Source organism: Equus caballus, chromosome 7 (genome assembly GCF_041296265.1).
Source record: "Equus caballus isolate H_3958 breed thoroughbred chromosome 7, TB-T2T, whole genome shotgun sequence".
NCBI lineage: Eukaryota > Metazoa > Chordata > Mammalia > Perissodactyla > Equidae > Equus > Equus caballus.
The window spans coordinates 3,557,806-3,585,001 of NC_091690.1; the positions used below are offsets into that span (position 1 = coordinate 3,557,806).

At 64.3% G+C, this 27,196-nt stretch overlaps 1 protein-coding gene across 9 annotated transcripts in view; it reads left to right on the forward strand.

Annotated features, from left to right (window-relative positions):
• KDM4B (lysine demethylase 4B) overlaps window positions 1-27,196 on the forward strand; it is a 117,362-nt gene that overhangs the window by 42,673 nt on the left and 47,493 nt on the right. For 6 of the 9 annotated variants that reach the window (XR_011440383.1, XM_070272545.1, XM_023644483.2 and 3 more), the window contains exons 4-7: window positions 1,014-1,189; window positions 1,907-2,021; window positions 6,365-6,558; window positions 25,478-25,527. Coding sequence is in view for 6 of the 9 variants with exons in the window: in XM_070272545.1 (XP_070128646.1) it covers window positions 1,014-1,189; window positions 1,907-2,021; window positions 6,365-6,558; window positions 25,478-25,527 (535 nt within the window). In the remaining 3 variants the exon portion in view is untranslated. Of the gene's footprint in view, window positions 1-1,013; window positions 1,190-1,906; window positions 2,022-6,364; window positions 6,559-25,477; window positions 25,528-26,485; window positions 26,929-27,196 lie in introns of those variants that run through there. The other 3 variants (XR_002808997.2, XR_002808996.2, XM_023644486.2) reach the window with 2 other exon arrangements.

A 27,196-nucleotide genomic window follows, 5' to 3' on the forward strand; every position in this document is an offset into this window, starting at 1 on the left:
ATTTGGGGCTCGAGACCCCCACCCAGGACAGGGAGGGACCAGCCCATGCTGGCCTTGGGGGGTCCTGCACAGAAGTGTGCTCGGTGCCCAGGGGGCCCGCGGCCAGGCCCGAGGTCAGCCCTGCCCAAAGGACAGGAGACGAGGAGGGTGGAGGGGCCGGGAGGGGACTCCTGAGCCTGAGCCAGCTCAGCATGTCTCTGCAAGGGACGCGCTCCCTCCTGGCCTGGGGCACAGGTGTCCCGGCCCAGCGCCCCTCCTGCCCGGGCGGGGGACGTCAAGCCCTTCCTGCCAGCCCTCAGTGTCCCATCCTGGAGAGGGTGGGCAGGGGCAGAGCTGCTGCCTGCTAGGGGGATGTCGTGACATAGACTTTTCTCAGAGGTGACCTGCTCAGGGCGCCTCCCCTGAGAGCCGTCACCCTCCCCGAGGCCTCCTGCTCTGGGCGTCTCCCTCAGCCCTTCTCCATCTTTTATTCTCAGTCCCTACACCTGTGACCTCCGTCACCTGTAACCAGAACCTGTCACCTGCCGTCTCCGGCAGAGCGTGAGTCCCGCCGGGGCCATGACCATTGTTTTCCGCCGTCTCCCGGCACCTAGAGCTGTGACCCGCCCCCAGTAGGCGTCAGTGAGATGAGGGTCCTGGAATGAGCGTCACCTGTCCCTTCCCGGCTCTGCTCCTGGCCCTGTCTGCGTGGTCCTGAGCTGGGCCATAGGACTGTCATCCACACCAGAGGGCACCGCAATAGAGCCCCGCGACAAGGCCAGCGTTCCAGGGCCGGTGTCCCAGCCCCGGGCAGCGTTGCGTACGCCCACCCCACGCGGTCGCTCGCTCTGTGATGGTGCAGGGGTGGATGGAGCCAGAGCAGGGGTGGAGGGCCAGAGGCACCACTCTGCCCTGCGGGTGGCGCCCGGGCCTGGCCCTGGGCTCCCAGGAGAGGCCAGCGCATTCTGCCCCACCCCCGCCTGGCCTGAGCGCCGTGCTGCCTGGAGGCGCCTGACCCCCTCTTGGTCTCGCAGATTATCCCTCCGAAGGAGTGGAAGCCGCGGCAGACGTACGACGACATTGACGACGTGGTCATCCCGGCCCCCATCCAGCAGGTGGTGACCGGCCAGTCGGGCCTCTTCACGCAGTACAACATCCAGAAGAAGGCCATGACCGTCGGGGAGTACCGCCGCCTGGCCAACAGCGAGAAGTACGCGCCGCCCGGGCGGGTGTGGGGCCCCCAAGCCTCAACCCCCCAACCCCTCGAAGGCCTGTGGGGCCCTTGGTGGCCCCCAGCTCTGCAAGACACTGTCCCCTGGGGCCCCGTGGGGCAGGAGAGTGGGGGACAGTGGGGTGCACGCAGTCCTCACAAAGCGCATCTTGCCTGGTCTGTGGGCGCTGGGGGCGCCTGGAGGCCCCAGTTCTCAGAGGGTGAAACCCAGACCCTTATGTGCCCGGGCCGTGCCGTCCCCCCTCACTGCCCTCAGCACGGACGGCCCTCGGGGCTCCCCCTGTCCCTGGTCCTGGGGTGCTTTCCTACGCGGGCATGCTCATGCACGCACCTGTGAGCTCTCGGGCACACGGCCCCCCTCACTCCCTGCTCTGCTGCCCCGCCTCCCGCAGTCTCTGCTGGAGGACGGCCCCTCGCGTCCCTCATCTGCCTCTCACAGCTGTCCCGGCCCGGCGGTGCTCCCGGTGTTTGCAGAGAACCGTCAGGGTCCGCATCCCTCCCCCTGCGCCCGCTGTCCCTGGCGTGGGGCCCGGGCAGCTGACGAGAGGGGACACGTGGCTTGTCTCCAGGCCCTGCCCCTGTCCTTACACACTCACCCCAGAGTTGATGCCCCTCTCTAACTGGACACCACCGTGCTCTCCGGCTGCGGGCCGGCGGTGGCCTGAGCGCTGTCCCTTCCGCGTGCCGCCCGCCCAGGTACTGCACCCCGCGGCATCAGGACTTCGACGACCTGGAGCGCAAGTACTGGAAGAACCTCACCTTCGTCTCGCCCATCTACGGCGCCGACATCAGCGGCTCTCTGTACGACGACGTGAGTACCGGGTCTCGGCGGCCGGGCTGGGAGGTGCTGGGGAAGAGGGGGGTGCGGTTCCCTGGGGAGGGGCAGAGGGGGAGGGGTGCTTGGGACCTCCTCCTGAAAATGGAAGGTACGTGACGCCCACAGCCCGGCCAGGCGTGCTGTCTGGGCTCTGGTGACAGCCGTGCGCCAGGTCTTAGGGCGAACAGAGGGGGTCCTGTGGTCTCTGAGCCGCAGCATCCTTCCTGCCCGAGGCTGGCGCCTGCCCTCCCTGAGCCGGCAGCCCCGTCGCCCGCGGCCTTGGAAGGGCGGCTCCGGGCCTCTTGCTCCTGCTCCCGGGGCCTCGCTCGGTTCTCGGTTGTCCGAGGACTTTTCTTCTCAAGTTACTGTCACCCCATCTTCCTGCACACCTGGGGGCCCTGAGTTCTCGGCCGGCCAGGCTGCTGGGGGTTTACCCATCTAGTCCCCGTGCAAAGACACCCGGGCGACGGCAGGGCCTCTGCTCCTCCGTCTTCAGGGCCACCTGGGGCGTCACCCAGACGCTGGCCGAGCCCGGACACGGACCCCAGAGAGGTGCTGGGGTCAGGCAGGGGGTTTGAGTGGGACCTGGGTTTTTTTGGGGGGAGTTAATTAATATTTATGGGTGTCTGAGGACCCTGGGGTGCATCCGCTGGGGTGAACTTCGGAGCTGCCAGCCTCCCTCCCTCCTGTGTGTGCTCTGCCCTGGCCTGAAATCCGGCCCCTCCCCTCCCCCGTAGCCCCTCCGAAGGTCACATCGGGCCGGAACACCCCCTCGGTCCACTCAGCCGTGCTCCTGGCAGAGCCGCTGGGCCCTGGGAACGAAGCGCCTCGTGTGAAGGGTCGGGCCCTCTGGGCGCCTGGGAGGGGAGCCGCGAGAACCAGCGGTGGCTTGTGCTCCCCAAGTGTGTTGGGAAAACGTGGCTGCCGCGGGGGCCCTGCAGGCCTCGCCGTCCAGCATCCCGGTCGCCCAGCTTTGTGGGGGCGTTTGTCACCTGGAAGAGCAGGCCGGATCGAAGCAAGCTTGCCCCCAGCAACCGAGGGGGACACCCTCGCCCCAGGAGCTCAGGAGCCCAGCCTGCTCCTGGCCCTGCTTCCTCCTTCCTGGGCCTCAGTCTACCCATCGAGAAAGCAGGGCACAGCAGGCATGCGGCAGTCCTCAGCAACGCGGGAGGCTTGGCTTCTCCCTGTGACCCTGAGCTCGTCTACTTGACCTCGACCCCAGAGCGACAGCACACTTGCTGAGGCCCTGTCCCCTGGGGCAAAGGTCCAGAGGCCTCTGTGGGCACCAGCTGTGTCCCCAAGCCCCCAGCCCCGGCTCCCCATCCGGGTCTCGCCTGTCCCTGCAGACCGGGAGCTGTCGCCCTGGTTGTCGGCAGCCTTGGTTGTGGACGTGTGTGTTGGCACCACGAGCCAGCTCGCCCGAGGTCCCGAGGCTGGGTGACTGGGGCCGTGGGCTGTGTCCCCTGGGCCTCCTCGGTGGCGGCTGATGGTCCTGATGCTGCCACTGCTCCCCGCTTCTCTGCTCTCTGCGAGGGGCCAGTCTCCCAACTCCCGTGTCAGGTCACGACCAGGGCAGCGGTCCCCTGGCGGCCGAGGGTCAGGGTCAGGTCCGGACCTTCGACCCCTCTGGTGTCGTTCTGGGAGCCGTGGGGCAGGACAGTGGCGGGCATCCCACATGTGGCATCGGGCCTCGAGGACACGGCGAGAGGCGTCTTCCTGGGGCCCCTGCAGCTGCAGCCTTGCACTCCCAGGCAGGAGCCACACTTTGAACCCCACCCTTTGTGTTTGTGGCGCTCCGTCCTTCCAGTGTCCAGGCTCTTCCCCTTCAGGTGGGGACTGAGGCTCAGTGGCTGGGAACCTTGTCCTCGCCGTGCTCTCCGGGTCCCATCTGGAGCTGGCGTTGGCCCCAGCTTGTGCGCCCTGAGCCCCTGCTCGCTCCCCTCCTGCCTTGGGCACACTTTGGACGCAGCTCTCGGTCTCGGGTCTCGCGGGTCAGTGGCAGCCGGGCCTCCCGCCAGCCGGGTCCCGGCCCACAGCCCTGCCACCCGGTCGATGAGTCACCGCTCCTGGGAAGGGCTTGCAGCCCAGCAGTGACGGGCGCGGCAGAGCCGAAGGTCACGTGCTCGCGTGGAAGATGCGCGTGAAGTCAGACGCCCGTTGGTTGCGTGATCTGCCATCGTGCTCATGGAGCTGTAGGAAGCTAATGCTGGGTGGGTTGTTTGTTGAGCACCGACTTACTGTCTCTCTTTTGTTTTTTAAAGCCTTATTGAGATATAATTCACACACCACACAGTTCCCCCCATTTCAGGCGTATAATTCACCAGTTTTTAGTGTATTCATGGAGTTGTGGGATGTCACCACTGTCAATTTTACATTTCCATCACCCCAAAAAACCACTGGGGACCCGTTAGCTGTCACCCCCACCCCCTCCCCAGCCCCTGACCCCCACGAGCCCGCTCTCTGTCTGCGGATCGGCCTGCTCTGGACGTTTCATGTCCATGGGGTCACACGCCGTGTGTCCTTCTGTGTCTGCTTCTCTCCCTGAGTGTCGTGTATGCTGGTCCGTCCACGTGCGGCTGTGTCGGGGGCTCGCTCCTCTTCACGGCCGCGTTGTGTCCCAGCGTATGGGGGACACGTGTGTGGACTCTCCCCTAGCTGGTGGCCACTGGGGGGTTTCCACTTCTGGCCATTGTGAATCACGCTGCTGTGGACACACGTTTTCATTTCTCTCGTGCAGACGCCTAGACCAACGAGCTGAGTTTGTGGGTCGTGTGGCAATTCCACGTGTAACGCTTTGCGGACCTGCTGGCTTGCTTCTTTCCAAGGCCGCTGCGCCCTGTACATTCTCACTAGCGTGTGTGACATTCTGGTGGTGCCACTCCTCCCCAGTGCTTGTCATTTTCTGCCTTTTGCTTCTGGTGGTCCTGGCGAGTGTGAAGTGGTCCCTCGTGGTGCCTTTGATACACATTTTCCTGGTGACACGATGTGGAGCATCTTTTCATGTGCTCAGCTGCCGTCTGCTGACATCCTCGGTGACACGTCTGTTCAGATCTTTGGCCCATTTTTTAAAAGTGTTGTTTGCTTTCTTATTGTTGATTTTCAAGCATTCTTTCTATATTTTGGGCACCAGTCCTTTATCAGATGTGTTTCTTGTAAAGGTTTTCTCCTAGTCTGTGGCTTGTCTTCTCATTCTCATGAGGGCCCCACGTTATTGTTTTTAAATAAAAATTCAAAAATTGCCACCTAGTCCAGGCAGGGCCTCTGGGTTTGCCCCCATGTGCCACCTGCAGCCGGCCGTGGTGAGGGCCCATGAAGGGCCCTGCGGCCAAGTGCAGGCTCAGTGGGCCGAGGCCGAGATCGATGAGCGATGCCCGCGGGAGGTTCTGGAAGGGATTTGGGGCTTCAGGGCCCTGTGTTCGTGGTGTCTGACCTGGTGCGGGAGGCTCCTTCAGGCGGGGAAACTGAGGCCCAGAGCGGAGAAATGCCTTGCCCGGTCACAGGATGAGTTACTGCCTGGCTCAGCGAGGCCCTGGGTCCCCCCGTAGCCACACTGTGGACGTGTGGGCTGGATGGTGTGGCGAGTCGGACCCCGCTTTAGGGAGGTGGCCTGTTTCCGGTGCCCCTGACCTGGGCTTTTTCAGCCCTGTGATGAGAGTCTGGTCGTGGCCCCCACTTTGGGGTCTCAGCCCGCGCCAGGGCTCATCTCCTGCAGGCCACGCCCCAGGTCCAGGGCCTGTGACGTGGACGGAACAGGCGGGCAGGTGGCTCTGGGCCTCGAGGGGTGCTGCTGGTGGCCCGTGTCTCAGGAGGCCCCGACGGTCTCCAGGGCCGGGCAGTCGATTCAGGCGTATTTTACAAGCCTGATGACCCGACGGGTTTGTCTGCTGGGGGCAGTAGGAACAGGGGAGTCTGGTGGGTGGGGACTCCGGGCTCGTGCCTGGTTCTGCGGGCCATGCCCGTGTCCTCCGTGGGAAGGTGCTGGGCTGGGCCCCCTCGGCGTGTCATTGACTTTCAGGCACGTTAACGATTCACGACCAGACTGTGGCCTTCGCTGTGTACGAGTCACATGCAGCTCAGCCTGGGATCCAGGGACGCCCCGCCTGGCTGCCTGGTGTGGCAGGGATGGCGTCTGCGGGGCATGGCGCCCGTGGTGGGCTTCAGACACTGCGTGGGCTCAGGGTGGGCGGGCTCGGGGCCCTCTGCAGAGGCCTCGTGGTGGCCCAGGGCCCGGGGGTATGAGCCTTGGCCTTCCTGTTCTCCTGCCAGCGTCTGGGGGTGGCCAGGGCGGTGTGTCCTGGGGACGGCCCGCCCCTGACCGCGTGCTGGCCGCCCTGCAGGACGTGGCTCAGTGGAACATCGGGAACCTGCGGACCATCCTGGACATGGTGGAGCGGGAGTGCGGCACCATCATCGAGGGCGTCAACACGCCCTACCTGTACTTTGGCATGTGGAAGACCACGTTCGCCTGGCACACGGAGGACATGGACCTCTATAGCATCAACTACCTGCACTTCGGAGAGCCCAAGTCCTGGTGAGTGGCCGGGAGCAACTGCTTGGGGATGGGCAGTGGGGGTGCTTTTGGTGGCTCCCTGGGATGTGGCTGGGCCTGCGGCCTGGCTGGTGGGCGGGGAGGGCAAAGGTCAGGGCCTCTGGCAGCTTGAGACCTGCGGGCCCGGGCCCTGCTGGCTTCCAAGGCGGCCTCAGTGTCCCCACCAGGTTTGGGGTTGAGGGCCCGCACGCCCCCAGAAGCGAGCTTCCTGGTCCCTGGAGCCGTGCTTCCCCCCAGAGCCTCCGCTGGGGGCTGAGCTCCCTGCAGCACCACTCGGCCGAGTCAGGGGCAAGGCGGTTGTGCTGGGGGCTCTCGGGGGCCGCGGGCTGTGGGGTGGGTGGCCTGGAGCGCTGGGCCCCCCGCACCTCCCGTGGGCATCTGGGTTCGGTGTCCGGCCCCACTCTGAGTCTGCAGGTGAGCCCCCTGCGTCCTGGAATCTGAGCTGAGACCCTGCGCTTGCCCAGCCTCTGCTGGGGACCCTGGAGCTGCCTCTGTGCAGGCCCCCCCCCCGTTCTCGGGGTTTCCAGCAGAGACTTCCCAGCGGGGCTTTGCGGTGTCCACCTGTTGCAGAAGGTCCCGTCGTGGCTCAGAGGGGTGGAGGGGAAGCGGGCTCAGCCGCTGCGCCGTCTCCTGTGTACGTGGGGGTGGGGCAGGGGACACAGCACAGGGGGCACCCAGGCAGCCCCTGGCCAAGGCGCCCTGGGCCTTGCTGTCCAGCTGAGAGCTGCCCCTGAGCCGTAAGACCGGCCCCCAGGCTCAGAGGGAGGGCCACCCCTCCCCTTGTAGGACACTGGGACATCCTGGGGCCCTCGGCTCAGGGGGCCCAGGAGCCAGAGAAGGCCCTGCTGGGGAGCCAGGCCCCCTCCCTGCCCTCAGCTGTGTGCCCCCCCGACCCCCGGCTGATGTGGATGGAGAGGATCCCCTCCCGGCTCTCCGGCAGCGGCCGCTCGGACAGGCTGGGCGGGATAAGGAAGCCCTGGGAATGAACTGGGGGCTTCAGGACCGCGAGCCGAGCGCCTCTGCACGACATGTGTTTATTCTCTGAGAGTCCTGGAGGTCAGAGTGGGACATGGCCTCCCTGAGCTAAAACCCAGGGAAGGGCAGGGCGGGTCCCGGAGGCCCCAGGGGAGGATCGTGTCCCGCCTCCTCCAGCTTCCAGAGGCACCGCGTCCTGGGCTCGGGGCCCCTTCCTCCGTCTGCACGGCCAGCAGCGCAGCGTCTCCATCTCGGCCTCTGACCCTGGGATGACCCTGGGCCCCGGGAATCCAGGGTCACCCCCGTCTCAGGGGCCTTAACCCATCTTCCAAATCCCCTCTGCCCCAGGAGGTGACACGTCCACACTTCCCGGGACCAGGGCGGGCGTCCTGGGACTGTTCCCTGCCGTGGCCCTGGCCTGAGTGGCGCTATTGTGCGTTTGCTGGGAGCTCTCACGATGCCACGACCTGCGTGTTGTGGTCCGTGTCTCTGTGTCTCTGTGGCTCTGTGTGACCCTCGCTCGTGGAAACCTCTGGGCTGGGAGGCCTTGACCTTCGGGACAGAGCTGGAGAGATAGGGGGCTGGGGTGACCGTTCCACAGAGGCCTGAGTCTCACGCCCACACGGGTGCTCCTGAGCACAGGTGGTCCCAGTGCTGCCCAGGGGTCCCCTCCCGTCCTCTCTGCATGGCAGGGCCAGGCTGTGACTCCACGGAGGCCCCAGTCCTGGCCCAGCGGAGAGGGGCCGCACACTGCCCCAGGCCCCAGCCGTGGCAGGAGCGGGGCCTGGCCACACGGCTTGTGGGGAGGGGCTCCTGGGCCGGGCAGGCTGAGCGCGGGTGACCAGCCTGCGGCCACTGCAGACCACGGGCTGGGCCCATGTGCGAGTGCGGGTGTGTATGTGTGGAAGTGTGAGCATGTGTGAGTGACTAGATGTATCTGTATGTTTGTCTGTGTGAGTATATGTGAGCGTGTGTGTGAATGTGTACGTGTTTGTGTGTGGGCACACCTGTGTGTGTGTGTATATGTGTGAGTATGCCTGTGTGTATATGTACGTGTGAGTACATGAACATGTCTGTGTACATGTGTGTGTGAGTGTATATGTGTATGCCTGTACGTACGTGTGAGTGTGAGCATGTCTGTGTATACGTGAGCGTGTCTATGTGTATATGAGTGTACATGAACATGTATGTGTGTATACGTGTGAGCGTGTCTGTGTGTGAGCATCTGTGTATATGAGTGTGAGCATGTCTGTGTGTATGTGTGTGACTGTGAGCATGTCCATGTGTGTACATGTGAGTGTGAGCGTGTCTGTGAGTGTGAGCATGTCTGTGCGTATGTGTGAGTGTGTGTGCACTGTGGGCTCGCTGGCTAGGACACTGCCCTGCGGGGTGTGGCGGTGGCCTAGCGAGCAGCTGCCGGGTCTCCAGGTGGATGTCCCCCGGGAGCCACTAGATGGCGCTGCCGCCCTTCCCCGCGGTGGAGGCTCCCGGCTCCTCGTCCTGTGCAGACTCGGGCCCGGGGCAGCGTGTCCCCAAGCCTGGGACAGGCAGCAGGAGGGTGGGGCCGTCCCCTCTCCTCTGCTCTGGTCTGGTTCTGCTCAGGGGCACCAGCCAGAACCATCTTTAGGGGAGAAAACCCATGTTTTCCTTAAAAAAGAAAAAAAGGCAAAGGAAGAAAGGGGCCTCTGCCAAGTCCGGGCAGGTGCTGGCCGTGGGTGGGCCGGTCCTTCGTACACGCCTGTGTGAGGGCGGGTGGCCTGGGGCAGGGCACGGCCCGTGGGCAGGTAGCGAGGCTGGGGAGGCACCGGTCACGGTCCCGGGACGTGGCCTCAGGAAGCCACGTTGGGGGCCCAGCGAGGCGTCCCGCAGAGAAGCGTTGGCAGGTGCAGGACTGGCTTCCAGGATGGTGACACGCACGGAAGATCCCCGAGGCTGTCCAGAGGGGACCCTGGGAACATGAGGGGCAGAAGCCCTGGGTGACACGGCAGGACCGATGCCCCCCGAGGACCAGCGCTCTGCCCCTGCCGTCCGTGCTGCCCATGGCCCCTGGGACCACCTGCCATCCCTGCCCCCGCCCCCGCCCCCGCCCGATCCCCAGAGCGCTAGGGAAGCAGTTAGCGGGGCCTGCACTGGAAGAATGTTCTGGAAGGCCCCTTGGCCTTGGTCCTGGTTTCTGGTCCTGAGGGGTGGGATTGCGTGTGGGGGGCCTTTGTGTGCCCGCGTGCGGCTGTGGGAAGCAGCTTCTCAGTGGTCATGCCGGGTGCCCCGCCTGCTCTCCCAGGACCAGGTGGGGCCCAGGTTTGGGCGCGGTGCCCCATGTGTGTCCTCCAGAGCCATGCTCAACCGGGTGCCCACACTCCCGTGTCTGCTGCTGGTGTGCGTGTCGCCCGTGAGGGCGGGGCCCCGGCAGAGGCCTGGGTTCCAGCCTGTGCGCTGGGGCTGATGGCGTGTGCAGCTGGCGCCGTCTCTGCGGGAGCTGGTCCTCCAGGCTGTGCTCCCTCCTGGGGCCACAGGGACGCCAGTGGGGGGTGGGGGGGTGGGGGTGTGGGCGAGGTGCCCCAGGGCAGGAGGTGCCCCCCCCCACCCCCCCCGGCAGATCGCGCTCCCTCGGCCGTGCCTCTGATCACGCTGCTCTTCTTGCATCAGCAGTGGCTTGATTGCAGCCACCTCTGAGTGTTTCAGTGGCTCTATTTTAGGTGTCAACAGGCTGAGATTTCTAGCATCTCGTGAAGCCGTCTGGTCTGCTGCCACCTCGGTAGTGTGACTCGTGTGTCAAAGTGACGTGAGCAACCTGGTGCCGACGAAAGCGTGAAATTGGCTTGGAGAGGCTGGCCTTGTGTGGGGCTTTCGGGCGGCGAGGCTGAGCACATCGGAAGCGTTTTTGGGCTTCAAAATCTCTCTTGAGATGGGGCTTGAGAGACCTGGCCCTTGCGGCTCGCGCCCTGGCCGGCCTGCTCGTGGCCCAGTCGGTCAGCGAGGGCACGAGGGTTGGCGGGAGGGGACATGGGTGTGGGGAGGGGCTGGCTCCCCGTGTGGGGCAGCCTGGGGGCTTGGCGTGCAGAGGGCCGTGTCCCCTCGACCCTGCTGTCCCAGGCCAGACGCCTCCCCCGGGCAAGGCCCTCCTGGAGCCTGCGGGTGGTCGTGGTTCATCCAGAGAAGACGTCCCTACAGCCTGTCCTGGGCCGCTCTTTGCCCATCAGCCCCTGGCTCCAGCCCCTGTGGGTCCTAGGCCTCGTTAGCTCGTGGGCCAGTGGGCAGCTCGTTATCAGGATGTGTAACCGACGTGTGATGCACTCGCCTGGCGTTGTTTCGCGGGTTCTCAGATGTAGCGCTAAATGCTCCGTTTCCACCGGTGCCACCACATGGACGCCTTCCGCACGCCCTCGCAGCTGCTCCCCTGGGTCCACAGGACAGGCGAGTTTGGATGGGAGGGCCCCTTATCCTAGTCCATGCCATCCCCCTGGGCCATGTCTGGGGCCCCGGGTTGTGCTGCGCATCCCCTGCGGGGGCACCTGGCACACATGGTGGCCTCGAGAGGGGCCCGTCCCTGCCTGCTGCCGTGCGGTGCTGCCCGCATGGGGAGGCACCTGGTGGCTTGTCCTGTGTGCCAGGCTGCCTCGGGCTGCCGGGGCCTCTCGTGGGCAGAGAACGCGTGGCCCGGGTGCAGGCGTGGCCTTCAGTCACCTGTTCTTTCCTTCTGTATCCTAAACACCTGGGGAGAGGAGGCCCGTCCAGGGCGAGGGCGCAGCTGAGGCCACAGCGTGTGTCTAGCTGGAGGAGCCGGGACGTGTGAGGGTCACCCCCCACCCCGTCCTCCCAGATCCCTTGGGTTCCCGGCTCAGGGAGGTGGCTCGGGTGGCAGGGCAGCCCCCCGAGTTCTGTCTCTGGTGGTTTTTCGCGGCTTCCCAGCCCTCCAGCTCTGGTTTCCTGGGATCCGGTCTCCCACATCGTGGGTGTCCCATCCCTGAGCGGGGCGCAGGGTGAGGGTCTTCTGGCTGTGCTCCCACAGGGAGCACAAGCCCCACTCGCTCCTGGAGGGTCCTGGGTGGGACAAGCAGGTCCTTTTGTGCAGGGGCGGCAGGGGGGCCGCGTGTGGGAGGGCCAGGGAGCCCGCCCACCCTCAGGAAGCCAGAGCGCGGTGGGGGGCACAGAGAGGTTTCCCTTTGGGTTCAGCAGCGCTTGGCGTTTTCCTCACGGAGAGGTTGCAGGGGAGGGTCGGGCAGCCTGGCCTGTGCTGCTGGGACACGTGACGCCCGGTGGCACAGCCTGCCTCACTCGGAGAGCTGTGCGTGCACGAGTGTTATGTGTGTATGAGTGGGTGTGTGTGCACACGTGTGTGTGTGTGCTGGTGCGTGCAGACGTGTGTGCCCATGGTGCGTTCAAGGGCGTGCTCCCTGCCGTGGGGCACAGGAGGGAGCCCACTGTGTGTGCACATGCTGCCCGGCTCCCGTGTTACCTGCGTAGCTTGGGCGACAGGCTGGGCGCCCTGGGCCCTTGATGGATGGGTCTGGTGCCCAGGGAGGCTGAGCCAGGCTCTTGTAAGGAGGGCGGCCTCTGGGCTGCTCCATTGCCCCTCGGCTGCCCAGCCACCTGGTCCTTGGGGACGTCCAGCAGGCCCTGAGGCAGCGACTCACTTCCCAGCTACACCCCTGCGGGCAGCGATTCATCTGCCCAGGGAGCCTCGGGGACAGGCGCCTCCCGCCCCCTCCCTCTTCCCCCCTCCCCGGCTGTCCTAAGCCTGCTCCCCCCAGGCCTGCCTGCAGGTGGCGCTGCTGGACCGCACTGCCCGCCCTGTGAGGGCCTCACCGTTGTCCCCAGCAGGTGGATGGAAGTCCGGGTGGGGGATGAAGCCCCAGGCAGCCGCCCAGGGCTGTGGTGGACAGTGCCGGGCCTGGAGGAGGCCTGGTTGGGTCTGCGCTGGCCGCGGGCAGCCTCACGGCTCCGAGAGCTGGGGCGGTGCACGCCAGGTCCCTCCTGACTCAGGCATGGCACCTCTGGGAAAGGATCACTCTCCCTGTGCCTGGCTCTGGCCGATCTGGAGGCCCCGTGATGGCAGGGAGGGCCCGGCCCATGGACCTGGAGTGGAAGTGGGGGAGCCTGACAGCTTCGCAGATCGGGTGTCATAACTCAGCTCCCCAGCTTGGGGCCCTGTCACCCATACAAGTGCGCGTGGGATGGACGTGCCCCGCCTCCACGCGCTCACCAGCTGAGACCCCCTGGGCGCCTGGGGACATCGGGTGGACGGCTCACTGGATGACGGAAGGCGGCTCGATGGTCCCTTGTTCACACGCTGGCGACCAGCCGGCTGCTCTGTCAGCCCAGGTCCTGAGCTGCGATGACAGAAGAGCGGCCACAGGAAGAGCGTCTCAGGGCAGCGAGTCCTCCTGAGAGGGCGGGCGGTGCCGGACCGTTTATTGAGAGACGATGAGTAAGGCAGCGGGTGGGTCGCCTGGAGGCCTCTCCCTGGTGCGCGTCCATCCCCTGCAGAGCGCCACCCTGCAGCCCCGCCGAGTGTGCCCTTGCCCCGGAGCAGATCATGGGGGCTGCTTGTTGGCGAGTTGGACGGGCCTGGTCGCCTCTGCAGAAGGAGATGCCTTCCAGGAGCTGGGCCTGCCGGGCTGCACCGCAGCCGCCCGAGTTTGGAAGTTGGCGTCTTGGAGAGCAGGGGGCCAGCGCCCACAGCGTGGGTGCCAGGCGCCAACCGTCCCCCGTGAGCCCGTGTCCTTGTTCCTTTGAGGTTTGTCACAGGCTGGTCTGTGCACTGTTTTGGTGGCATATTCTCTCTCTTTTTGAAAAAAGCCATTTTGTAGAACTCTTTTTGATTTATAGAAAACTGAGCAGATCGTCAGAGAGTTCCTGCAGAGCCCCACAGCCGGTCCCACTCAGCACCTTGCTCTGGGCTGGGGCGTCTGTCCGGGGAGGAGCCGATGTCGCGGCGTCTCACCCACATGGCCGTCCTTTATGCAGATCCCCTCTGTGTCTGCGACGCCCCTTTCTGCCCCAGGATCCCACGTGATGTGTGCATGTCGCGTCTCCGAGCTCCTCGGGGCAGGGCCGGTTTCTCAGACCTTCCTCGTCCTGGTGAGCTCGATGGTCTGGAGGAGCCCGGGCAGGACTCTGGAGAAAGCCCCTCAGTCGGGGTTTGCCTGGGTTTCCTCGTGGTGGCTTGGGCGGTGCGTTCCGGGAGGTTCCCCGGAGTGAAGGGCACTCCTCATGCCATCATCCCAGGGTCCTGCCACCACCGAGACTGACCCCTGTGATGTCATCTTGGTCCCCTGGCTGAGATGTGTGGTCGGTGTCTGCACCGTAACGTCCCTCCTCCCCCTCCGTGCTGTTCTCTTTGTATTTTTTTTTTTAACTACTTCAAACATCAGAAAATGAAGAAAATAATGACGGAACAGCCTCGTGGCTGGTACAGGATCTGGACAGATGGCAGGTGCCGGTGTGCCCCCGTCGACGTTACTGATCGCTTTCTTTCCTCCCCCCGCGGGGCGGGGTTTGTTCTCTGAGCCGCGTCACACAGAGCAGCCCGTTCTGCGCTGCTTCATGTCGCGTTTGTCGAATGACTGCAGCTGCCCTCTGTGTGTCCCCCCCACGCAGCGCTGACGACCATGCTCCTGGCTTCAGTGGCACGCGTGGCTCAGTGCCGCTTTCTTCGTGCGTCCGTGTCCCTGGGTGATGTGGTTGGTGTGGCCAGACTCAAGCTCCATAGGAGGGAGTCCTGTGCGCCTCACGCTCAGCCCTTGTGTGTGGCCATAGCGCGTTCATCTTCGTGACTGCAGAATTCTCTGTCATCTGTCTGTCCCTCCATCTGCGTGTCATTCCACTGTGGATGGGTGTTTAGGTGGCTTCCACTCTGGGGCTGCTGCTACCATGTGTCATCGCGTTATCTGCACCTGGGTGAGAAGCTGTTACCGTCCGTGACGACATGACGAGAAGTGGGGACAGCCGAGGCCGCATCCGTGGTGCTTCCTGTGGGCCAGGCCGTGCTTGGGCTGACTCCTCGGGTCTTGCCCTCGGCCCTGATGAGGCACTGCCCGGCTGGCACTGGGTCGGGGCCATGGAGCTCAGGCGTGCTGGGCCGGGGGGCGGCAGGTCCTGGGAGCGTGTGGCCGGTAGTCTTCAGCCTTGGGGACAGGGCACGACACAGTGGGCGGAGGTGTCCTGAACTTGGAGGGCTGGAGAGCAAGGACCCTCTTCTCCCGGAGCCCCTTGAACGGCTGCTGGGTGTCGCCGGGCTGAGCCATAGTTGCAGCCAGTGGGGTCTCGTGGGAGATGGAGGAGGTGCTGGAGGAACGGGACCTGGCCACAGGGGCCCTCCCGCCCCGACGCGTGCCTTCCAGGTCACCTGGGCGAGTGGGAGGGCGTGTCCCAAAGCTCTGCTGGGCCACACCAGAGGTAGTGCCCGTGGCTTCTGCCCATGTCTCATTGGCCAGTGCCCGGCCATGTGGTCACACCTGCAGCAAGGGATGCTGGGAAGTGTAGTCCACGCGTCCAGCTAGAGAAGGGCTGGGGTCAGCGAGCTTTGCCCCGTGTGGGCACTAACGAGATCATTCGAGGCTGAGGGACACGGGTCAGCCCAGGCCCTGACGGGGTGCCTGCTCCGTGCCCGCATGAGCCACGCTGGGACAGACGCCAGCCACTGGGACGGGGCTTCCATTGCGGCCCCCCCATCCAGAGAGCGCCAGGCCCCCAGGGGGAGCAGGGAAGCCGCACGGAGGCAGGCAGGTTCCAGAGTGCGGGAGTTCCTCCCCGGCAGGCTGGCTCCAGGAGACGCCTCTGGCTGTGAGGATGCGCCCTGGGGAGGGGTCAGGCCGCCCATGTGAGTGCCGTGCCCTCCTGTCCGTCTGCCCCGCGTGGCCCGGTGCGCGGCCCGCTGGCCTGGTCTGGAGGGAGCAGATGGCCCTCGTTTGGGTCTTTGTGGGAAGCGGCACTTTAGTTGGAGCCGTGAGGCGCACCCTGGCTCCCGCGGCCGTGAGACAGCAGCATTGTCGCTGGCGGCCCAGCCGCCAAGGAAGCTTCTGGGCTGGAGTGCCAGGCGAGGAGCTGGCATCGCCTCCTTCTCGCGTGGAGGGACCGAGGTTCTTCTGCTGAAGGCGTCGTCGCGGGGCGTTCCTTCCGTCTCAGACCCCCGCCCGCCTGGCAGTGGCTGGATTAGTGGTGGATTCGCGCTGTGGAGTCTGCGGCCGCATGGGGACCCCTCTCCCACCGCCCGTGCCTGGGCTGAGCTGTCAGAGACGGGGGGCTGCTCCCGGGCTGGTTTCCATGGCGCTTGCTCATGTTGCGAGGCTGCTGTCGCAGACGCAGCCCCCAGGGAGGGAGACCTGTGGACCTGGCGGGGAGGGGCGCCTTCCCCACCGTGGCTTGGCCACCTGCAGTACCTGTGCCCCTCGTGCTGGCCCAGCTGCAGGAGGTGGACGCGCAGCCTTGGGTGGAGGGGATAGGGCCAGGCACAGGACAGGCCAGCCGTGCCGTGGTGCCAGGACAGACACGCTCGCGGCTCCGCAGGGCTTCCCGGAGCCTCAGTCTGTCCCCTCTCCAACCTGGTGATGAGTGGAGGGGCCTCCCTGGGCCTGAGCTCAGCCGCCCACAGCGCCGGTGCCTGGGGAAGCTGGTGACCCCGAGGGCCGTGGCTCTGCCTGCTGGGTGGTTGGCTGAGACCCAGACGGCCTCACGTGGGAGCTGGAGCCCCTGGTGGACACGGGGCCTGTGTAGACTCCTCACGGCTCATCCCATAGTTCAGAGGGCAAGTCAGGGCCACCCAGCGCAGCTCCAGGGGCACAGGAGAGCCATCGGCCCATCCTCCCGGTTGCCGGGGGCCTCGGCTGCCCACGCGTGTCCACACGAGGTCGGTAGGCGCTGCGTGCGTGTGGCCGTGGGTGAGGATGGATGAGTCGTGTCCCAGGCTCGGCCGTCCCTGAACAGACCCAGCAGAGCCTCCTGCGTTGAGATGTCCCGGCGGCTCGACCCCGCAGGGGAGCCCGCGCTCCAGCCCCTCCCAGCCCAACCAGCTCCACCCCGCGTGCCCGCTCTGGCTGGTATGTGGGGGGCACATGTCAGTCTGTCTGATGCCTCCCCGCTCAGGAGGGGCCACGCCTTTCTCTCGAGCCAGCAGCCCCTGTCCTGTCGTCTCAGGCGCCCGGGTGCCCTCTGCGGACCCGTGCTGCTTGTCCTGTCCCAGCCGTCCTGTGTCCTGTGCGCCCGACTGGCGCGCTGCTGCTGGCACTGGGCGCCATGGGGGCCGCCTCCTGGTGGCTTTATGAGCAGGAGTTCAGGCCAGTTCCGGGGGGGGGTGGGGGCTGCTTTGTGGCTGGCACCGAGCGATCATCAGCACCGTGTGCCCACAAGTCGCTTGCCCCCAGGCTGGCCGAGAAGGCCCTGTCCAGCTTTGATGAGCTGCTCCATCGCTCGGCACCTGCCCTTTGAAACCTCACCTGTGCAGGCCCTGGCTTTAAGATGCGCATCAGAAACAGGCACGCACGGGATGGAAATTTTGGTCCTGTCGTACCGTCAGAATAACTCACGGCCTGGAATAAGGCGGGGCCGGGTCGGAGGGCTCCACTTGGGTGTCGAGTTGCAGGCTCCGCCCCGCTCGCCTTGTGCAGTCTGTTCCTTCATGACAGTGGCTCGTGCATCTGCGGTCGCCCTTGGCCCCCTGAAGCTGGATGGGACCTTCCGGTGCCAGCCCATCCCCGGTTCCTATGGGGAGACGCCAGCACACCTCGGGGACAGGCTGCCAACTGGCCGCGGTGCCCAGGGCAGCATCCGCCCCTCCCGCCCCTCTCCGAGGCCCCAGCTGCCCCTCCCCTGTGACCCCTCTGTCTCCCCAGAAGGCCGGCTCCGTCGGCGTCTCCGCCGGTGGCCGTCCCCTTCTGAGCCTCCCATTTTCTCTGAGCAGATGCTCCCAGAACTCTGCTAATCTTGTGCGCACGTTTCAATAAAAATGCTATTATTTGAAGTCATTGGCGCTGCTGGTGTGAGATACCAAACTCCGTCGCCTGTGGTCCCATCAAACGATCCATTAGAGATAAAACCATGGAGACTCCATGAGGTTCTTTCCTGGGAGCAGCCCCCACCGCCCGGCTGATCCTATCTCCCCAGCAAGTGTTCACGTCTGTCAAGTAAAGGGCCCGGCGCGGGGACACATGAGCGAGGCTGCGTCTCCGTGGGACCAGGTCCCTCAGAGGCTAAGGTGGGATTTCCCCACAGGAGTCGGGCGGGCAGCCTCTGTGCAGCGGGGGCTGTGAGGTGTGTGGAGCCCTCGGGCTGGACCCCTGTGGTGCTGGACCTGCTCAGGGACTCAGATATGCCGTCCCTTCCTCCCTGAGAGTCTGGGCAGGGCCTGCCTCCTTTTCCTCCCTCGCCGCGTCCTTCCGGGCAGACCAGCTCGGGGACACTCTGCTTTCCCCTCCCGGTGGGTGTGGGGACCCCGGGGTTTCGGTGGTTCCAGGCTGTCCGTCTGCCCCGGCCGTCGTATGTCAAGGGCAGGCCTGTCTGCCGGGCGCCTTTTCTGGCATCTTGTATTTCTCCAGACTGGCGTGTACACAGGGGGACCGTGCTCTTGCGCCACCTGCCCGCTGGCATGTCTGTTTTTAGCGATTCTTTCCCATTTCCGCCATGATGGTGAGGCCATCGCTCCTGTGTGACACGGTCACCCCGCACGCTTGCCTTCTGTCTCAGCCAACATCTCGTCACCGTCACGGCTCAGCCACGCTGCCTCGTCTTGGTTGCAGGGGAGGGGGCTCCTGATGCGCGTGTGCGTCCCCCGCTCCTGGTGGAGGCGTCAGTCTCGGGGGTCAGAGGCTGTGACTCCGTCCATGGCAGACACGCCCAGGTGTACGTATGCCCTCGTTCGTGGGGGGTTTCCTGCCTCTAAACCCGACACAGGACGGGGCTCCCAAGCGGCTTGTCCGGTCTCTCTGGTGCAGAGGAGCCTGGCTCTCCACACGGGTCTTCTGTTCTGTCCCCTTGCTGGGCCATTCAGTGTCTGGTTCTCTTCGTTTTCCCAAGGAGAAGGTTACGTCGCTTGAAAAGAAAAAAATCGGCCTCTTCCGTTCTGATTACTCCCCGTGAATCTTTTTCTTGACTTAGTCCCCTGGCTGCTGTCTTCAATGCGTCTGGTGAGTGGCTGTGACAATGGGCAGCTTGCCTTGTGCCCGACTTTCTGGAAAGCCTCTTCTGCGTCCCCATGAAGTGCAGCCATGGGAAGGTCTCTCCTGGTCCTACAGGCTAGGAAGTTTTTTTTTTTTTTTTTGCTTGAGGAAGATTGGCCCTGAGCTGACATCTGTGGCCATCTTCCTCTATTTTATGTGGGATGCCTGCCACAGCATGGCTTGACAAGTTGTGTGTAAGTCTGCACCTGGGATCTGAACCCACGAACCCTGGGCCACTGAAGTGGAGAGCGTGAACTTGACCACTGTGCCACCGGGCCAGCCCCTGAGGCTAGGAATTTTTATACTGAGTGGTTTGGCATTTTCTGTAGATTTTTATTTGTCGGACTGTCTTTGCAACCCTGGGGATAAGCCCTTCTTTGTCTCTGAATACCCTTCTGCACCTGAATTGCTATTTGATCTGAAACTTTTGCAGCTGTTTGAGAGCAACCTGTCATCTTCCTGTGTGTCCTTGTCCTGTGTCGGTAACAGGGTTTCCTATTCATTCATTCATTCACAAATACTCCACATTCATTATATGCACGTTCAGCGACCTCTGGTCCCCCCACATGCTCGGCCACCGTGGGTGTAGCTGGGCCCTGGCACTGCAGCGTGAAGGACCCTCAGTAAAACCACCAGGGCCTGGTGCCTTTTCCGGAGGGGCGTCTGCAGCTTGCTGTCTTGGGTTTCTGGTGCCTCTGACGGGGCTCATGTTAACCCAGTGGACGCCTTGGTTGAAGCCCAGAGACGCTGCAGGGCCGAGGGCGTCTGTCCGCTGAGCTCAGCAGCCGCGTCCTCAGGGCCAGGCCCTCTGACGGCTTTGTCGAGGTGTGACCTCCGTGCCGCACGCAGAACCCTGACGTGGAGTCTCCACAGTGCTGGGGGTCTTGGTAGGTGAAGTGGACATGCTTGTCGCAGCGTCCTCGGCTCAGGTGACTGCAGTGACTGGGCCCCGGCCCTCTGCCCTGCCACCCTGGCCCCGCTCGCCTCTCACCGGCTCAGACGGCACCTCGCCAGCACGGCAGCTGCGGGAAGCCAGCTCTGTGACGGGCTATCCTGCTCGGCCGTCCCGACCACGGGGCAGCGGCTGGCACCGTCGCCGTGACACGCGGCTGGAGAGGGCGAGGGCCGCGTGCCGCGTGGGGCTTGTGTTTGGGGATCGCGGTGGTCCTGGCTCGTCTGCACGCCCTGCCCGCGGGGCCTGGCGCGGCCGCTGCTGTTGGGGCTGCCTGGCCTCCTGGGCTGTGCGGCCGCTGCTCCTGCTGGGCGCCTCCGACTCGGCACCTGGTCCTGGCGCTCGGCGGACCCTGCCTCCCTGTTCCCGTCTCCATAATTATAGCGCGTTAAACGGCGAGGGGCCATCTGCCCGGCCTTGTGCAGACACTGTGAAATTAACTTCCTCGCCCGCACCATGCGGCTGGACTGACATTTCCAGAGGGCTCCGTTGGACCCTGCGCTTGGCACGCGATCCCCGGCAGAGAGCGGGGGCGGGGCGGGCCTGCTCGCCATTGCTGGGCCCCCTTTGGGCGGAAGCCATCAGGCTGGGCGGTGGGGGAAGTTCCAAGTACCTTTGTCCCCCAGCAGAGTTTTCAGGGGGAAAGATGAAGTCAGTGTTATTGCATCGCAGCCCCAATTCTGAGCAAGACGGCTCCGGGCAGAGGGCGCCTCTCAGGGATGGGCAGTTGGGGAGTGGAGGGCCCCCGTTTGAGGGCTCGGCCCCAGTGTCCTGACAGCAGGTGGGAGGGGGTGCTGGGGGGCCTCGTTACCATGGAAATGCCGCCCTCCTCGCAGGGGGCTCAGACCACCAGTAGTGGGGCCAGCAGCCAGGGTGGCCACAGGTGCAAGCAAACGAGGGGCCCGGGGCTGGGTGGGGTTACCTCCACCAGAGTCACTCGTTCCTCGGCCTGAGAATTGGCCCCATGACTGTGGGTTTTCTTGCTGGTCTGAGACACCACAGCCCCCCTGGCATTGCCGTCCACGGCCCGGGAGAGGAGGGCAGAGGCCAGGAGGGGGCGGGCACTGGCTCCAGCCGACCCCCCCCCCCCGCCTCCTTTCTGAGGCCTCGTGGCCGTCCCACAGCAGTGACACAGGACCCTGGGGCTGCGGAGGGTCAGGCTGGGCACTTAGGGACGAAGGCGCATCACGTCATCCGCCGAGAGGTGGCCCCAGGCGCCCAATCCTCGGGCCAAGGGGACGGGGACGGCTGAAGTCTACACCGAGAGGCTGGCCGGGTGCCCGCAAGGCCCCAAGGCCTGTTGCCTGTCATCGTCGTGACTAACGGCCCCTGGGCAGGTCTCTGCTCTCCAAGATGGTCTGTGTTCCTCTTCCTGACACACTCATTTAATTTTTAACTCACGAGGCGTTTGCTTATTTATTTTCATTGTTCTTGATAATAATTCTAAACCATTAGAGGGGAAAATTATATTCAAAAATGCTGTTTCACACTTTATTTGTTTGATGATTTAGAGCGATAGAAAATAGCACATTTGCTGGCTTTTATAGTCTGATAATTGTTCGCATCCATCAAACCATTCCAGGGGGATAAACAAAACACCAAGAAAATGACACTATTAATAGCATCCCCCTCGCGGACAGGGGGCCTTCCGGTGAAATAGGAGCGTCCTGTCCCCCGGCCGAGGCCAGCAGCCCTGCCGCAGAGGGCGAGTTCCGTGTGGCCTCCACCTGGCGTCACAGCCCCGGAGGGGCTTCAGCAGTCCCACGTTCTCTGTCGTGACCTGCGTGGGCGGCAGCCTCCTGATGTCCGGGGCCTCGCGGTGTCCCCAAGGGGGCTCTGCCGCCAGCCTGGACTCAGGCCTGCCTCAGGGACCTGGCAGGATGGCCGCCCTCCGGCTCTCCCGGTGGGTTCCCGGCAGGCAGCTTGCACGCTTGTCCCTCGCCGGAGGTCTCAGACGGACTGCTGGGGCTCAGGACCCGGCCCCGGGGCAGGTGGCCCAGAGGCAGGTGTGCAGGTTCAGCTCTGCCTCTATGGGAAGGGGGTGCACTCACTACAGCTGAGCCCTCAAAGTGTGAAAGAAGCGGCCCAGGGGCATTGTGGGCTGGGGACCCACCCCTCCCCCCTGCCCCAGGCTGCCCGCCCCATCTGCCAGACCCGAAGGCCACGTCCTCTGGAGTGTGGTGGGGGCTTTGTTCCGGCTGCCCCGTCACACGGCCTGAAGCATGTTCCCTCCGGTCGTGTGGACAGTGAGACCGCTGGACTGTAGTTGTTTCCTATCCAGCGTGGCCTTGTCCGTGTCCCCACCCGTGAGGCCCGTTCCCCGTCCTGTCCCCCCCGTCGCCTCCCCCCTGGATTAGACTCATCTGGCGACGTGTGACGTTCTCCCCGAGGCCCCGAGGTCTGCAGCCTTTCCAGAAAGGGCTTCTGGAGACGGTGCCCGAACTTGTCCCTGTCGGCCTCCTCGGCGATTCCGCGACATTAAACCCGGTTATGGAGCCTGTCGCGTCTGCCGCAGCCTCTGTGGGGTCACCTGGGCTGGCTGCCCGCCTCTGTGCCATGACTTTCTGGTTTAGCGTTGTCCAGAAGTACTTTGTGTAAAATGCTCAAAAGCAGAAAGTGGGGAGGGGCTTTTAAAGTATGCAGATAAAGATGCAGCGGGGGTGCTGTGGGGAGAGTTCAGGAGGGGCCACTCCGGTCTGGAGAGGCACAGAGTCAGGGCTCTCTGCGGTCCCCTCAGAGGTGCCCTCCGTGCCTGCCCTCGGCCGCTGGTTTGCAGCCGGCTCCCCTGGCGGCCCGTCCCCCTGCAGCATCCCCTGGGGCTGCCCCGCGCTGCCCCCCATTCCTGGCTCTGCCGTCTGAAGCCCCTGGTCTGTTCTGCCCCCCACGGCTCCCCAGGTTCTGGAAGTCGCTCCACCCGTTCCCTGTTCCCTGGTGTCTCCAGATTCTTGAGCTGTGTCTTGTGCGCTGGGCTGCAGGCCCTCCGCGCCCCTGCCACTGGCCTGGAGGGAGTGGACCACCCAGGAGGGCCAGCCGGACGCAGCCCGGCCCTGGGGAGGAGCGTGTTGACGAGGCCAGCCATGCAGGGGGCAGTGGGGCTACTGTACCAAGAGGACGGCGTGGGAGCCGATGTGTGTGGCCATCGGGACCAGCCTCGCTGGAGAGGGTCGCTCACTGGGAAAGCAGATGGTGAGCTGGGGGATGGAGAGGGGCCAGGGCAGGGCCACCGCCGTCCTGTTCTGGGGACGTCACCCTGGTCCAGTCGCGAGGCAGACGAGCACCCGGAACAGGCCGGGCCACGTGCCCGGGAGGCCGTCTGTCCAGGGAAGCCAGGCTGGAGCCTCTGCCGCCTGGGGCCGGGCCGCCACGTCCAGAGAGAGGCCGCCCGGGTCGCTGGGGGCAGAGCGGGTGGATTTTCGCTGAGGTTTGACCTTGGGATGGGGGCGGAGCTCCGGGGACCCCTATGTCGTGACCGTGGAACTGAGTCTGTCTTGCGGCCGGGACCTCACTCGCTGGTTATCAGAGATGTGCCCGCCTGAGGGGGCGGGCAGACGGGCGCCCCCACACAGCTGCTCTTCCTTCTCTCTCTTGTCTGCGTTTTCTCCACAGCTGACCCCAACAGCCAGGGATGCGCGGGCTCCTAGGGGCCTGGTGGAGACCCTGAGACGCTCTGCTCTGGGGTCCACGGGGCTGGGGGGCTTTACTCCTGTGGCGTTGGGAAGCCAGCTCCCATCAGCTCCCCTGGCCTCCAGCCCCGCCTTGCCTGGGCACCCGAGGCCGTGGAGCCGGGAGGGGGCTCCGTGGGGCCTGCGGCCCGCTGGCCTGAGTTTCCCCACCCACGGGGGGCCAGCAGAACTGGGGGCCCTTTAATAACTGTGCACACGTGGCCTTTAGCGCCCTCCTTTCCTCCTTCGGTGGCCGGACCTCGCCAGCACCTGTCGTTAAGTCTGTGCGTCCTGGTTCTGCCCGCCTTCCCTGGAAAGCCGAGGGTCTGTTTGCCGAGTCCCAGGGGTACGCTGGGGTCCATGTGGTCGGCGTTGGGGCTTCTCGGCACCCCGAGGCTGTCGCGTTGTTCCGGGCAGGGCGGGCGCAGCTCGCGCTAGGACGTGGAGTCCAGAAATCCCGGTGGCTGTCGGCTTCCGGCCAGGAGTCCTTCCTAATCTCTCCAGGGACCGCGCTCCGAGCGCTCAGCCCCGCGTCCCGCCGTCTGTGCTCTCCGATAACAGAGGAGCCGCGTTCCAACGTATTAAACTTTTAACATCCACCAGATTCAATTAATCTTATCTTTACAACTCCCAATTACAGGCGGTAATTAAGTGAAAGCAGCGTTGTCGGCTGGGGTGTTGCATTAATCATCACAGCCTGGGAGCCGTAAATCAGGGCCTTCCAGGCCCCGCGTCTGCCCGGGAGGAACGGTGCTCCCTTCCCCGGTTGGGGGGCGCTAATCCCACAGACAAGCTCTGGATGGGGCTTAGCTTCTGTCCCCTTTACGTGAGTGATACAGGCTGTGTCAGAGTGACCTCGTCTTTGTCCAGACGATGGCAAGTTCTCCGAGGACAGCAGAGTCGAAGGTGCTCTGGCCCCCGCCTCCAGGCCCCGGAGCGTGCCCAGGAGTTAATTGTTTTTATCCTGTTCGATTAGAGGCGACACGGTGTTCGCCTTATCTCCTGCCAGCCCCCCCCCCTTAATTGTATTAAAAGCTGCTGATAAACCTCTGCCTGGACGGACACCCGGCGCCAGGGGCTGGCCCGGCTTCTGTTCCAGGTTGTTCCACGTCCTGCTTCCCGCGCCGTGTGGGAGGAGGGGCGGCCTACGCTGCGTCCTCACATCTGACTCCTTCTAGAATGTGAGAAATGCCCATCATTATCTGGAGCAGAGTCCCTCCCCCTCGGCACTGGGACATCGGCCGGGTCATCTCTGGGGGCGTCCTGGGCGCTGTGGGGTTTGAGCAGCATCCCTGGCCCCACCCACCTGATGCCAGGAGCCCCCCCCAGTGTGACAGCCACAGATGTCCCCAGACGTCGCCCGCTGTCCCCGGGGGTAGGACCTCCCTGGCTGAGGCCCCCTGTCCTGGGGATCCTCCGAGACGGCGCTCGGGCGTCTCTAAGAGTTCCGCCACTGTCCCCTCCTCCTTGAGATGGACGCCCCCCGCGCTGTGTGTCATTCAGGCCCCGCCTCTGCTTGGAGATCGAGGTTCTCATTTTGCCGAGTCCCCTTGGGTGGGCTGGGGCGTCCTGGCCCGCCTCCAGGCCATCCCCGCCGGGCAGGAGTCCCAGGCGCCCGCCGCGCCAGCTTCCACACTCAGCATTGGCGGCTGGCACTTCATCTGTTTGCAAACTTTCACCTTAGATCTTTTTTATTTATGACGGAGCCTCCATAATCTTTCAAATGTAAAACCTGTAAAACTGAAACTTACCAAGTGGGTGATAGATGAAATTTTTCTGCTTCCTGAAGCTTCTCTCCTTGTCGGCTCCTGGGGCTGGGAGGCAGGAAGCTGGGGTCCTTCCTGTTCTCAAATCTGGGGGCACCCCCCCACCACACGTCCAATCCAGTGCTTTTTATTGTATTTTTTGGTTTTAAAGGCTCATCAAGGTTTACTGCTGTGTAACCTGGAGTGTCTGCTCCTGGCGTTCTGCAGGGGTCACGACCTGCCGAGTCCGGACCTCTCCTCCTCCCTTCCGGGTGGGACTCCTCCCACCGGCCCCCTCGCTGTGCTGACCACTGCAGCAGTTCTGTGCTGCTCTGTGCACGGCCCGACCCCAGGGACCCGCGGAGGTGCGGGGCCCGCTCCATCTCGCCTCTCATGTGCCTCCTTCTCTTGTAGGTACGCCATCCCGCCGGAGCACGGCAAGCGCCTGGAGCGGCTGGCCATTGGTAGGTGTCTGCGCCCGCAGGCGGGACCGGAGCCCGGGGCCTGGGTAGGGTGGGCGGGGGCGGCCTCATCCTCCGGGTTCCGCTCTGTCTGGGTTTTGATCTCTGGGAGCAGCGATGTGCAGGAAGATGTCACCGCCTTCACTCCGCGGCCAGATCGCGGTCCCCCGCTCCATCCGGGGCTTGTCCCTTCAACGATGCCGCTGCTAAACGCTCTGGGTTTGCAGTTTCCCGGCGCAGGTTCTTGGACGTGACCCAGGAGGGCAGCCGTGTTCGCTCCGCCTCCCAGGGCCTGGCTCTGTGTCGCATGCTTTTCTGAGTCCTAAAGCCTCCTTTAGTCTGGACGCTCAGAAGTCCAGTTAGCAGGTCCCTGCCGGGGTCCGGCTTGCATGGGCCCCTCAGTGGACGACCCCCTCCAGCAGCCACTGTCTCACCACCTGCCTTCAGACCCTTGCTGGGGCCTCTTGGGCTGAGGAATTTGTCAGAGAGGGTCCCAAGATGTGTCCGGAGAGGGGGCCGTGACCCCTTGGGTGGGCGACTCTTAGAGACAAGCCGGATGCCTGGGTGCCGAGGCCCCTGACCCTGACCATGGGGCTGGCAGGGGCCCCCCATCGCTCCCTGTCACAGCCCTGGCTCTCTGTCCCAGCAGAAGCTTGCGTCTCCTGACGTCACATGGCCGTAAGTGCCTGGAAAACATTACAAGACTCGCTGGTCGGAATGGCCTGGCCTCACTCTGCCGGCCCCTCCCTTGCAGGCAGCCCCCAGGTGCTCTGGGGGGACCCCGTTGTTCTGGGGTCACTCGGGCAGTGCAGGGCCTTCTGATCATCCGACCCTCCAAGCGGCAGCGGCAGGCAGCCCCGGCCCCAGGCAGTCATGGAATCTTCCAGAAGTATCGCTCCACATTGGGCACGCTCCCTGCCTGCTGGCCGCCATCCTCTGTGCCCTCCTTGCACCTCAACAGACATCGCCCATGCCGTGCGTTGTTCCCCTTCCTGCTGGCGTTTGATTTTGGAGATGGGAACGGTGGATCTTTCTGGAAAAGCGGGCCTCCTGTCCCGGCTGCACTTGGAGCTGTGCGTGTCTTCAGCAGGTGCCTGCGGTGATCCCAAGAACCGAGGGGCTCGAGAGGGTGGGCGGTGGGCGCCCAGGCTGGGCGGAGGGCGTTGCGGTCATGCTGACGTTTCTGTCAGAGCAGGAGCCTGTCCTTGGGAGCAGCCGCGTCCTGCACTCAGAGCGCTCTGCTCACGGCCGGGGTCCCGTGGCCCCACACGGTCCTCGCAGAGACCGAGGCCACTTACCACGACGCTCCAAGTTAAAACCAAATGAAAATGTTTTCCCATTGTGTTTTTTAAATCCGAATTTGAAATGCGGATTTTCATTTTAAAATACAAGTTAAGAAACCTCTTTCCCTATTGTGTTAGTTTCCTGTTGCTGTTGGAACAAATTACCCCAAATTCAATGGCTTAAACCAACATAGATGCTCTTAGTTTGGCTGTCAACCTTGAACAGCTCTTTAAAAAAAAGTCCTGGGGCCGGCCCGGCAGCGCAGCAGTTAAGTTCGCACATTCTAGTTGGGCAGCCCGGGATTCACTGGTTCGGATCCCAGGTGCGGACACGGCCCCGCTTGGCAAGCCATGCTGTGGTAGGCGTCCCACATATAAAGTAGAGGAAG